The 12,868-nt window shown below is 47.5% G+C and overlaps 1 protein-coding gene across 3 annotated transcripts in view; it reads left to right on the forward strand.

Moving 5' to 3' along the window:
* The window catches only part of LOC133351105 (multiple epidermal growth factor-like domains protein 6), a 117,043-nt gene that overhangs the window by 35,536 nt on the left and 68,639 nt on the right, over positions 1-12,868 (forward strand). For all 3 annotated transcript variants that reach the window (XM_061566052.1, XM_061566054.1, XM_061566053.1), the window contains 2 exons: positions 8,826-8,948; positions 12,037-12,162. In XM_061566052.1, coding sequence (XP_061422036.1) covers positions 8,826-8,948; positions 12,037-12,162 — 249 coding nt within the window. The remainder of the gene's footprint in view (positions 1-8,825; positions 8,949-12,036; positions 12,163-12,868) is intronic.

Below are 12,868 nucleotides of genomic sequence, written 5' to 3' on the forward strand. Positions count from 1 at the left end.
CTTCACCACTTGCGCATTCCGCAATTCAACGGTGAACGGGATCCACCTTGCAACTTGCAGACGCCTCGGAGTGGGGAATGGTCAAGTCCCAATTTGTGTCAAAGAAAATGATTTTATTATTTGGTTCTTTCGGTAAAGTCACGTATAAAGATAAAATAATAAATTAAATTATTTTATGTTTATACGTGACTTTACCGAAAGAACCAAAGAATAATTCATGCAGTCACGAAAGCTCCAAATTAAGTTTAAAATGATTTTACACACGTATATATCTCTGCTTTTCTATTATCGTGAAATATCTTTCTTTCCATGTTACGTCCCGTTTTTTTTCTTCTTCTTTTACATCTCACAAGATGGAAATCCTAGCCACGCCGTGTGGCTGCTGACCGCATTTGTGCCGTGGGCTCTTCGTGATTGTCCCACGTTGCAGGAGATGGAATTGTTTGTGGTCATTGTCTGATGTCAACTCGTAAGCAGAGAGCGTTTGAAGTTCGTGTTTGTGGTGCAACACAAAGTGACGGCCAGCCGGTGATGTGCGAATGCTGTGTGATTAATCTACGCTCGTGGAGAAAATGTATTTGTATTTTGCACCGTACGTAGTCAACCTTCTCAAAAAATTAGTGTTCAATCTAGACTTGAAAGTGTATAGCTCCAGTGGCTTCCTAATATCGGAAGGAAGAGCGTTCCAGACGGCCGCAGAAGCGCATCTGAAAATGTGGGATGCAGTGACCATCTTTGTTGGATGTCCAGACAAAATCCACTGCGAGGATGACCGGTGTTCACGTGTTGATTGATGAGATCAGCAAGGTATTGTGGTTCATTGAAATGAAGAGTTTAAAAAGTATACTCTTAGTTCTTTCGGTAAAGTCACGTCGTGATTTTTTATTTTTTATTTTATTCTTATTAATTTTAATTAAATTTTTTACCTAAGTGACTTTACCGAAAGAACTAAGAGTATGAATCCTTGCAGTCGCGAAAAATAATAAAAATAAAACATAATAAAATAATTCTCACGACGTTTCGGCCACAACGCAAGCCGCCGTCCTCAGGTGAAGAACAGGTCTGTCTTATCGACAGAACAGGTCTGTCTTATCGACAGACCTGTTCTTCAACTGAGGACGGCTGCTTGCGTTGTGGCCGAAACGTCGTGAGAATTATTTTATTATGTTTTATTTTTATTATTTTGTTATTTCCACTCTACGTGACTTTACCGAAAGAATCAAGAAGATCAACTAATTGTGTACCCATTTGCAATGTTGTAGAAATGAAACATTGGTTAGACTCGGATTATGGCGCAATTTTTTTTATTAGGCTATTCATTTGGGCTACACCCATTTCAAACCTTTTAAAACAGTCTGCCTCAGCAGCAGACCACGCTTTCCCACCTGATGACGGACGGTTGTGTTGCGCCCGAAACGTCTATTTTATACCTACGTGACTTTACGGAAATAACCAAACAGTATGCTATTCATTTAATTTAACAAAAGCAAAATAACATCTGTGAATTAGAAAATATCAGTTTGATCACACTGCAATGAACATCTGTCTGGGTAGCAGGACGCGTGGGGGGGGGGGGGGAGTGTGTGTGGATTTGAAATGCTTACTTGACGAGATATAAGAAGTAGTTCTGTGGAGTCTGCTTCCACGGCCCGTTCTTTAACAGATGAACGCGATGCACAGCGTGATGCTGATATCAAACTTGGAATTCATTTTAAAAAAAAAAAAATCTAAAACAAGAACAAATATCCCAAGTGAACAAGCATCATTGCAGAGGTAATAACTACCAGGCATCTGTTAAAAAAGAGCTTTTTCGCTCATCGGATTCCTCCAGTATAAATATTCTGATTTCCGAGGGAAAAACAAGATTACACAATAGTGGAGGAAACTGCTCGAGCGCCTCAGTTCCAAAATCCTTCGTCGCCACCAGATTCAGGGATGCAGCTGTGAGGCAGCGGTTCGCACACTGGACCCGCAATCCAGAGGCACGCCGGTTCGTTCTCCCGCTACGGCAGTCGAAACGACGGCGCTCGTTTTTTAAATCCCCTCTGCCCGCCGCCTCTGTCCACCCGGCAGTGTGAATGGGTGGTGTGAGTACGCTCCAAGCTGGAAAGAGTACGCCGAAATGCCCCCCAAAGGGGGTCCTCTAGAGCTGTCTCCACGAGGGACCCTTTTTATCCGCCAGCAGTGGCACGAGCAAGAAAATTGCAGGGCTGCATCTTTACCCACCAGATGCATGCGCCGTGTTCTTCTCGTGGAATTATTTCGAGTTCAGTTTTTCTCTTCCACAATTGACCCCTTTGGCACAGCTGGGAAGGCACACACACACACACACAGCCGTGCCCTAAGGTGCATCCTGTTCATCAGTCACGATGCCAGAGGCCTGGAATCGGAGGTGAATGTTCAGAGCCGTTTGTGCTAAGTGGCCTCCTCCGCACTGCACCGCCACCTGTTCAGTAATCCCAGTGGCAACCCCGCTTCTGAGCCTGCTTTGTGAACGGCGAAGGGGATTGCGAGAGATAAACGACGTCAGTGCTTGCGTGATTGTTTCCAACGGTCCATTATAGCAGCACGGTCTCGGAATGCCCTCAATCCAGCGGGCGGATTGAAAAGCACTGGGCTAATGGGTTCGTTTGCTTCTCGTGATATACGCTCGGGGAGTAAACGACGCGGCGGCTGAAGAACACTGCGCTATTGTGCGTTGTATTTCACAAGCATCCGCAACTGCGGAGATTTAAACCTTCCGCGCTTCCAGCTCCCGAAGAATCTCCCAGCGCGTGGAGGGGAAAACTTCGGACGTCCTGCCGAAACAAAACGCGGCACGGCCTGACAGGAGAGCTGCGCGGAATCGCGGCACAAGCCCAGGCAGTCGTTGGGGCTGTGGTCTGCCCGTCGCAGCGGGTCAATGTCGCTGTTGGTTCAATGTCGCCGTGGCTTTTTTTGTTGTTGTTTGGGCATCGTCCTGGATCAGGATGGCTCACGCACCACCGCTACGTCGAGGTAACGCGGCGCATCGCAGCGAATCCCGACCCCGTGCGCGTGTTGCATTACCCCCCCCCCCGCCCCCCGCCCAATATATCCCCGTGGCATAGATTACTCACGCGCACTTACACACTGCCTGCGTTTAAGTCGCATTTCATGGGATGTTATTAAGCGCAAGCACTATATCGTGTTCGGTTCCACTTAGGCTGGAACAGCCGGGAGCCAAAATGTTTGAGAATCTGGACTCCCGCCTACGTTGTCCCCTGCTCTCCTCTCTCTCTCTCTCTCTGTTTTTCGGCCTAAAAAACCAGGAGGGTGTTAGCGAGCCAAGGGAAAAGGCTCGCGCGGATTTACAAACAAGACGGCCTCCTTCTCAGAGCCGAGGGGGTCCGTCTCTCCAAGGCAGTTCTTTACGTCGAAACTCGAAGTTGGGGATACTCGGCCCTAGGGCACACAACGTAACCCCCCCCCCCCCGACACCCCCTTATCCATAATAGTCATACACAATCGTACGTGTTAGGCTCGTGTAATCCTACGCAGCAGGTTGTTTCAAGTCAGATGCGTGCATTCATCGTTGTTGTCAGTGTGCTGTGTTTTTGCTTGTCGTTGATGGTAATGTAAAAATACATCACGCGGGGGGGGGGGGGGTGGACAAAATCAATCCCAGAGCAGTGTTCCAAGCTGTCCTGGCTGCAATTAAGCACTGACTATAAATATCTATATGTGTGAGAGGTGCGGTCAATAAACCTATGGTATGACTCGGAAATACACGGTGCAGCAAGAACGAGTGTATGTTCCATTAATAAGTACAATATTACTGGTAGGAACCTCCTGGTTACACCAGCCCACAGGGGATTATTGTGTCCGTCCGTCGTGCAGGGAGGGGCTGGGTGGGGAGGGAGGGGCTGGGTGGAGAGGGGGGGGTGGGGAGGGGCTGGGTGGGGAGGGGCTGGTCACCCCGTGGTGCCCTTATAAAACTCAACGTTTAACCTACTCTCGCCGGCTTGTGCCCGCCCTCACAGTCAGGGTATATTTGCGGAATACACCACGCCGCCGTTGACCCTGGCCATTGACCGAGTAACCCAACGTTCCTACCAGCTCCCTCCGCAGGAATGTGTTCTCGGTTTCCTTGAAAGAGATTAGATTTACCCTCATTACGATTTCTCTAAATCGGTATTATCAGTCATTCTATGCTCTGCACAAGCGCCTCATCCTTGGAGGAGGATGCAGTCTTGGTGATATTTTTTTGACAGAAAGTCTTTAATTTTAGTATTATTTTTTTTTCTTGGAGTTGGCCAGATGGCTAAGGCCTCAGAGGCACTAACCCCGCACTGCTGAAATCCTGGGTTCGGAACCAGGTTTTAGTCACGTGTGCTTAAACAAGGTTCACAAGTTTAACGGTGTTGGTGGTCTCAGCCCAGTCATCAGAGATTCCACACACAAAAACCCATTATATTAAAATTAAATGTTCATTTAAATTAGGAAATATGTCAGCTCTGGAATTTTTACAATATAAAATGTCGGTGTTGACTTGCCACGAGACAAATATGGCAGTGTGGAGAAAGTGCAGTGCCACTAATGGGGATTTAAATAAACGGTAATGCCAACTCAGACAGAGCTTGTTGATGTGTTCTTCCCAGGGCCCTTCTCTAGCAAGGGGTGGTGGACTTGCCTCAAAGAGTTCCCAATGGATTATTTGTCTCGCGTTGTAACCCCAGTCGCACAACTGCAATAAAAATTGTGGAAAATAACGGACGTATTGAAACTAAATAAATAACTGTAGAATGTCACGTTCTCTTTGCAAACCACCAAATACACCCTGACCTGCATTGCTGATGTTGATTAAGTTCACGAATGAGTCTAGGACTTTGTCAAAACAAACTTTGTTTGATTGATGCAATGCTGGACGACAATTGTACGTTATGTTCTTTGAGAAGACATTTTAAAAACGCATTTGCTCTTGAGAAACGGTTTAGCCTATTTAATAAATAAAAACCCTGAGAACAAAAACGATCTTCTTGGTTCTTTCGGTAAAGTCACGTAGAAGGGAAATAATAAAATAATAAAAATAAAACATAATAAAATAATTCTCACGACGTTTCGGCCACAACGCAAGCAGCCGTCCTCAGGTGAAGAACAGGTCTGTCGGAAAGACAGCGTCTGGACAGACCTGTTCTTCACCTGAGGACGGCTGCTTGCGTTGTGGCCGAAACGTCGTGAGAATTATTTAATTATGTTTTATTTTTATCATTTTATTTCTCTTCTACGTGACTTTACCGAAAGAGCCAAGAAGATGAATTCCTGCAGTCACGAAAGCTTTAAATCGAAACAAAAGCGATATTCCGCGTGACGACAACATTAGGTCAAAGAGGTCGGAGAATAAAGACAGAGTGAGAAAGCTCCTTCAATGATGTTGTGCTCAATGACCCGAAGCGCTGATCCATTGAGCAAGTTGATGCACGTCAACTCTTAAGAAGTGTGGTGTTCCCACTGAGAACTCAGAGCAGCTTGCCCAGGACCATCGTCCATTCGTGAAGATGGGCAGTGGGCAAAGGAGTGAAGAATGTGGAAGAGAGAGTGGCGATTGTGAAGGAGAGAGTGGAGATTGTGGAGGATAACGTGGAGATTGTGGAGGAGAGAGTGGAGATTGTGGATGAGGGAGTGGAGATTGTGGAGGAGAGAGTGGAGATTATGGAGGAGAGAGTGGAGATTGTGGAGGAGAGTGTGGAGATTGTGGAGGAGAGAGTGGAGATTATGGAGGAGAGAGTGGAGGTTATGCAGAAGAGAGGGGAAATTGTGGAGGAGAGAGTGGAGATTATGGAGGAGAGAGTGGAGATTGTGGAGGAGAGAGTGGAGATTATGCAGAATAGAGTGGAAATTGTGGAGGAGAGAGTGGAGATTGTGGAGGAGAGAGTGGAGATTGTGGAGGAGAGAGTGGAGATTGTGGAGGATAGAGTGCAGATTGTGGAGGAGAGAATGGAGATTGTGGAGGAGAGAGTGGAGATTATGGAGGAGAGAGTGGAGATTATACTGGTAGGAACGAAGTGGACCAGCCACCAATAGATTATTTCGTCCGTCCGTCCGTCTGACCGTCCGGACCGTCCGTCCGTCCGTGTAGCAACATCGCCCCCTACTGCAAACACTTGGCAGGGCCCTACAAAAACCTTTTGACTCAGTGGGGCTTTCCTGGCTAAACAAGTTTAAATATACATTATGTTTATATTCTTTGGTTATTCGTTCCTACCAGCCCATCCCGCAGGGTCCTGTTGCAGAAGAGAGTGGAAATTGTGGAGGAGAGAGTGGAGATTGTGGAGGAGAGAGTGGAGATTGTGGAGGAGAGAGTGGAGATTATGGAGGAGAGAGTGGAAATTGTGGAGGAGAGAGTGGAGATTGTGGAGGAGAGAGTGGAGATTGTGGAGGAGAGAGTGGAGATTGTGGAGGAGAGAGTGAAGATTGTGGAGGAGAGAGTGGATATTGTGAAGGAGAGAGTAAAGATTGTGGAGGAGAGAGTGAAGATTGTGGAGGAGAGAGTGGAGATTGTGGAGGAGAGAGTGGAGATTGTGGAGGAGAGAGTAAAGATTGTGGAGGAGAGAGTGAAGATTGTGGAGGAGAGAGTGGAGATTGTGGAGGAGAGAGTGAAGATTGTGCAGAAGAGAGTGGATATTGTGGAGGAGAGAGTAAAGATTGTGGAGGAGAGAGTGGAGATTGTGGAGGAGAGAGTGGAGATTGTGGAGAAGAGAGTGGAAATTGTGGAGGAGAGAGTGGAGATTGTGGAGGAGAGAGTGGAGATTGTGGAGGAGAGAGTGGAGATTGTGTAGGAGAGAGTGAAGATTATGGCAGATAGATTGGAGATTGTGGAGGAGAGAGAGCCTACACCGGTCAAACAAAGAAAGGCAGCTCAGGCGACACAAGCCACCATCATCTGAGATGTCCCCCTAAGGAGAGGCATGAGTGTCCGAGTTGTTGGAAGATCTGCTATTCAGGGATGGAGCTGCTCAGCCAACAACGGAAACAGCTCCTCTCATAGCCAGGCGGCGGGGGTGGCTATGCAAACACGCCTGTAGTCCACCACTGCGGAGGCGGTGAGGATTGGCGGATCACCGGACAAACGTTGCCAATCTTCTTTCCTGTGCGCGTTGAGGAGGTGCCATGCCCTGGCATGCCAAGGGAAGGCGGTTTTGCAAAGTGCGGACCCTCTGTCCCATCTGTATACGGATTGAGTGTTGCCCCCTCGCACGCGCGGATTTACGGCGGGTGCTCCGATTTCCTGCCACGTGTATAAACACTTAATTCATTGTGTTGAGCGCTGCGTGCAGTCTTTGATCGCCGCTCACCCTCCGTCCCGACACGTTTCCATTCATTGTGTTGAGCACTGCGTGCAGTCTTTGATCGCCGCTCCTCCTCCCTCCCGATACGTTTCCATTCATTGTGTTGAGCACTGCGTTGCAGTCTTTGATCACCGCTCTTCCTCCATCCCGACACGTTTCCATTCATTGTGTTGAGCACTGCGTGCAGTCTTTGATCGCCGCTCCTCCTCCATCCCGATACGTTTCCATTCATTGTGTTGAGCACTGCGTTGCAGTCTTTGATCACCGCTCCTCCTCCCTCCCGATACGTTTCCATTCATTGGCTACCACAGTCTGAAAAGTTCTCCAACCCCCCCCTCTCCACCTCCCTTCAACTTGCTTATAAGGGATTACATCTTGAATTATTGCTTCACTTGATGCAGCTAATTCGGCTGTGACGGTCCCACCTGATGACGGAGACTTGTGTTGCCTCCGAAACGTCGTGATTTTTATTTTTATTTTATTTTTATTTTGATGTTTTACTTACGTGACTTAACCGAACAAACCTAAGAATATGAATCTTTGCAGTCACGAAAGCTTCAAATCTAGAACTTAATTAACCGGCTGAAAACAACATCTTAATATATAGAGATGACTGCATAGCATGGGCAATTATTGGCACCGGCTCATGGCCTCACTGCTGCCTCCCCGCTTGTCTGTGGTTCCTCGGCGGTTGTGAGATGCGATTTGCATGAATGGCGCTTTATAAATCCAAACAGTCATCATCATCACGATTATTATTATGATGAAACTTTTCACCCTGGCAAAGCGTGTTGATTTCACTGAATGCCCGTAAGATCAAAAGAAAATGCCTTTGAGGCTTAAAGTCGTCATCTCTTGTCAAACGGCCAACATACTGTGACTCCTGCTGGGCGCTTGGGAACGGGGTTTAGATTCGAAGTGGTGAACATTGACGGTGGAAAATGAGAGTGCTTTTGCCGCTAAACCTCTGCCCTCTGCCTTGCCCCCCACCCACCCCCAAAGGGAATAAAATCTGATGGAATGTGTAGCTCTTTTGTTGTTTAACACTGTGTTATGAAATGTGTTGCACTCCGAAGGCTTCCACTGTCTCCAATGTTTAACTCTCAATTAAAATTAAATTTGAATCGCTCAAAAAAACCCGCGTGCTTTAATGGCGGTCAACCGAAACGTTGATTTGCTCTGTTCGTGATCTTTAACTCCTTTTTCATTTATTTACGTCAGTTAGTTTATCGTGCGTTACCAGGCGAGAACTCAGGAGACCAGGATGTGTCTCATTTGCCAGAGTGACCCAGGTCACCAAGATGACTATAACCCTGTCTGCCGTTACGACGTGCTTGTTTTTTTTCCCTTCCTCTATCCAGGTCTCACTGAAACAAAAACAAAAGAAGACACGTCTGATCTCCCCAGGTGCTCGCCCGGTCTCAAGTAAAGGGAGCTGGGGGGGAGTGCATCGCTTTGAAAGGCCGCGCTGAACGGGTTTTCTCTCTCTCTTTTTTTTGTTTTTTTTTTGCGCGTCAGATCTGGACGAGTGCTTGGCGTACAACGGGGGCTGCCAGCACACCTGTATCAACACTCCGGGCAGCTACCACTGCGAATGCCACGCAGGGACTCGGCTGCACGCGGATGGCAAGACATGCGTCAGTGCGTGCATTTCCTCCCTTAACAATCCATCCGTTTGACTTCAAACGGCTTCGTTCATTCGATGCATTTTTTTTACGTGTGTGTGTGTGTGTAGTGGGGAGCGAGGGTGTAGTGGTTAGCGCGCTACGAAGCCGGGGGACCCGAGATCGATTCCCGCTAATGGCCAACACCGTTGAAGATTATCTGAACCGGTCCGGGGCCTCCCCCTGGTAGACTCAACCTCAAATGAGTACCTGGTGTGGTGTGTAAAATAACATAAAGCCACTGGGGGAGACAAAGGCGGTCGGGCGTGGTGCTGGCCACCCACCCTATGTAGAAAGGAAGTAATAAAATAATACAAATAAAACATAATAAAATAATGCTGGCCTTAATAGATGCTCACTAACAGCACTTGCCCTGAAAGTCTCTTAAGGCTATACGGGGGATCTTTGTCTTAATATAGATATAAAATTATCTTTACTTACCCATGACAGCCTCGTTGAATCTCGAGATTATAAAACATCTCAATGCAGAGGAGGGTCCTGCATTGGGATGTTTTTGGCTTATTTTGCTCATGAGTGTGTTTAGCTTGGGGAAGGAACCAGAGTATCCACAGGGTGGTGGGGGGGGGGGGACAAAACCAATGTGAATGGGGGAAAACACTAAATCTCCACACAGATGGATTCAATAATCTGTTTGCTGTACTGCCATCCATGGGCCACCGTGGATGGCACCGCATATTCCCAGGCAGCTTCCTGTCTCAATAATTACATCGGCTCAACCCGGCTCAGCTGCTGAGCTACCTAACAGGTGACTTGGTCGTATGCCGAGTTACGTGGATAAACATCCTCTGTGAATTCCGTCCGCCTGCCGAGAATTCCGTCAAGCCGTTGGGTTGCTGTTTACACTGACACCACCAAACTGCTTCTAGAGTCACTTCGGCAGACCTCTCTTACACAACCGAAGGCCGAATATAGCAACGCCAAATGCGTCCGATGAGTATTATCACGTGAGCAGTCATTGATGGACCATTCGGGGACCACCAAGTCAACACGCCAGAGAGGCCTCCGGAAAAATTCCAGTCGTTGTTTTCTTTTCTTCACTCATAACATTGAATGATGCCCCGTCCGGTAACGCGTTACACAACAGCCGAGGTCAGACATGATACATTTAACGGAGCTGGCGTCTGTGATTGGCATTGATTTGCTAGTGGACAGAGCGTAGGAATTATCACGCGCTGAGTGTTCACAGCACACTTGGGCAAAGGGCTTTTTTTTTTGGAGGGGAGCTGCATGACGTATGATTCACCGATGCACTCTGGCCTTTTGGCGAGCGGAAAGCAAAATTTAGCCGTGGTTTTTTTAGGTTTTTTTTGTTACGGTTGCCCAAAGAGCGTGGACTCATGCAGAGTGCTCGACTCTCTGCCAGAGCTTCAGCGTCGTTGAGAACATTGGCTCGGCGTTTCCGAGGCTCGTGTGCTTTGTGTGCAGATGAGACGCAACATCAATTTCACTGTGACTTGCCCCACATGGAGGGACAATCATTAATCGTGCATTTTGGTTTCGGAATAATTGAAAACAAAATTATTTGAAGCTTACTGTTTTTTTTTTCTTCACGAAAACAATCTTGCCTCGTGATTACCCAAATTCCACATTTGTGTTTTATCCAGGAGCCTGACATTTATGAAGGATCTTGGCTTTTCGCAAAATAAATATATATAACGTTTGGCAAAACGGTGGTTTAAGTACATGCACGTGTGTACTCAAAATGATTTTGTTGTGCGTGCAATTTCACGTGAGTTTTCTTTTTCTTTTACGCATACATTGTATGCATCGTGATGCATTGCACAGTGCTTCTATGCTACAACACGAGAGAGAGCCTTTTGTGGCATCCGAGCCCGGCCTGCATCTCCACAGATGCTAACTATGGACAAATCAATATCTGCTTGTGCGGAAGCCCTGCAGCTAAGGGGGAAGCACATGACACGGCTTAGTTTGTGGAGAACCAAACATGCGTTTAACATGTCAACCTCACGTGTTAGAATCGCCACCCCAGATGAGATAGCAATCTCCCTCCCCCCTCAATTAAAACGTCTGTCTGCCGAACAACAGTGTTTTAAATTTAAGTAATCTATAGTGCGTATATATAGTTGGGGGCCGTCCATAAATGACGTCACGCGATTTTTGACGATTTTGGACCCCCCCCTCCTTCGTCACACGGCGTCACAAAAAGTCAAACCCCCCCTCAAATATGACATCACAAAGCTCTGCCCCCCCCCCCCCCCAAATATAAAACATGCTTCAAATCGCTTTAAACTATTGTCATTGTAGTGCATTTTGATGTGACGGCACATTTCTCAACCCTCCCCCACCCCTCGTCACACATCGGCACAAATGTCTGACCCACCCCCTAGGTGCGTGACGTCATTTATGGACGGCCCCTTAGTCAATTGGCATATATGTTTGCGGTGTGGTAAAGTGTGGGTACCTCCTTCCTCATATCCGATATGTCTGGCCAGTGCAGAAGATTAAGCCACATGCTCTCTTAGAGGGAGAGCTCCATGTATTGCAGAGCTCTTCTGCCAGCAGTAGTATGGGCAAGAAATTGCAGGGCTGCCACTTTACCTTCAATAATTAATTTCAGTTTTCAACGTGCAATATGTTTGTACTTTATCAGGGAAGGGTACGATGTTAATATTGATAATACCTACATACTTTGACTGTTGAAATAAACTCAAATGCCCTTTAGCCACCCTGTTGACAAGGAATTTGATCAGGGGCTTGAAGTCTCTTGGAAACCTGGATATTATCCGAGTCTATTTGTAAATGTGCGTTGAACTTCTATCTCACCGTACGTAGCCGACCACGCTAAACAACAAGCTAAACACACAAAAAAGCAGTTTTTTTTAATTCAATAAATGATTTTTCAATCTAGATTCTGCGCCGGCCTACGCAAGTGCCCGCACACTGAGAAGCCACCTTCCCCAACAACATGTTGCGTTGTCTATCCCCCGGATGGTCCTTCTGTTTTTCTTTGCTGATACTGTGCTTTTGTCTTTATCTTCTCTGCCCCCTCCTCCACCTCTGCGCCCCACCTCTGCCGGGCAAAGCGACCAACCTGTGCACCATAAACAACGGGGGCTGCGAGCACGAGTGCGCCCAGCTCCCGTCGGGCTGGTACCAGTGTCGCTGCCCGCACGGCTATCGGCTCAAGGACGACGGCAAACGCTGCGAAGGTGACGCGGCGCCTCGGCGTGACAAAGGGGGGAACCGCGGGCACACCCACGGCCGCCGGCCGGCTCGGGGCTCGTCCTCAACGCGAGCTCTTGCATCACGATCAGCCTCGATTTTCACGGAGCTCACGAGTTACTCCATTCCCGTGTCATTCATTGATATCCACGCGTTGGTGTACTGGACTTTTGGTTGCTGAGCAACAGGATTCCATTAAATTCCGAGCGCAGATGAGTGTGTTCTCTACCACTCGGGAAGGTGTGAATGACTGGGGTATAGTGCCTGTTAGCTCCTGATGACAGTGTGAATGACTGGGGTATAGTGCCTGTTAGCTCCTGATGACAGTATGAATGACTGGGGTATAGTGCCTGTTAGCTCCTGATGAAGGTATGAATGACTGGAGTATAGTGCCTGTTAGCTCCTGATGAAGGTATGAATGACTGGGGTATAGTGCCTGTTAGCTCCTGATGACAGTATGAATGATTGGGGTATAGTGCCTGTTAGTGCCTGATGATGGTGTGAATGACTGGGGTATAGTGTCTGTTAGCTCCTGATGACAATATTAATGACTGAGGAATAGTGCCTGTTAGCTCCTGATGAAGGTGTGAATGACTGGGGTATAGTGTATGTTAGATCCTGATGACAGTATGAATGAATGGGGTATAGTGTCTGTTAGCTCCTGATGAAGGTGTGAATGACTGAGGTATAGTG

Source organism: Lethenteron reissneri, chromosome 36 (assembly GCF_015708825.2).
Source record: "Lethenteron reissneri isolate LAM-NWPU_2019-01 chromosome 36, ASM1570882v1, whole genome shotgun sequence".
In the NCBI taxonomy this organism is placed as follows: Eukaryota; Metazoa; Chordata; class Hyperoartia; order Petromyzontiformes; family Petromyzontidae; genus Lethenteron; species Lethenteron reissneri.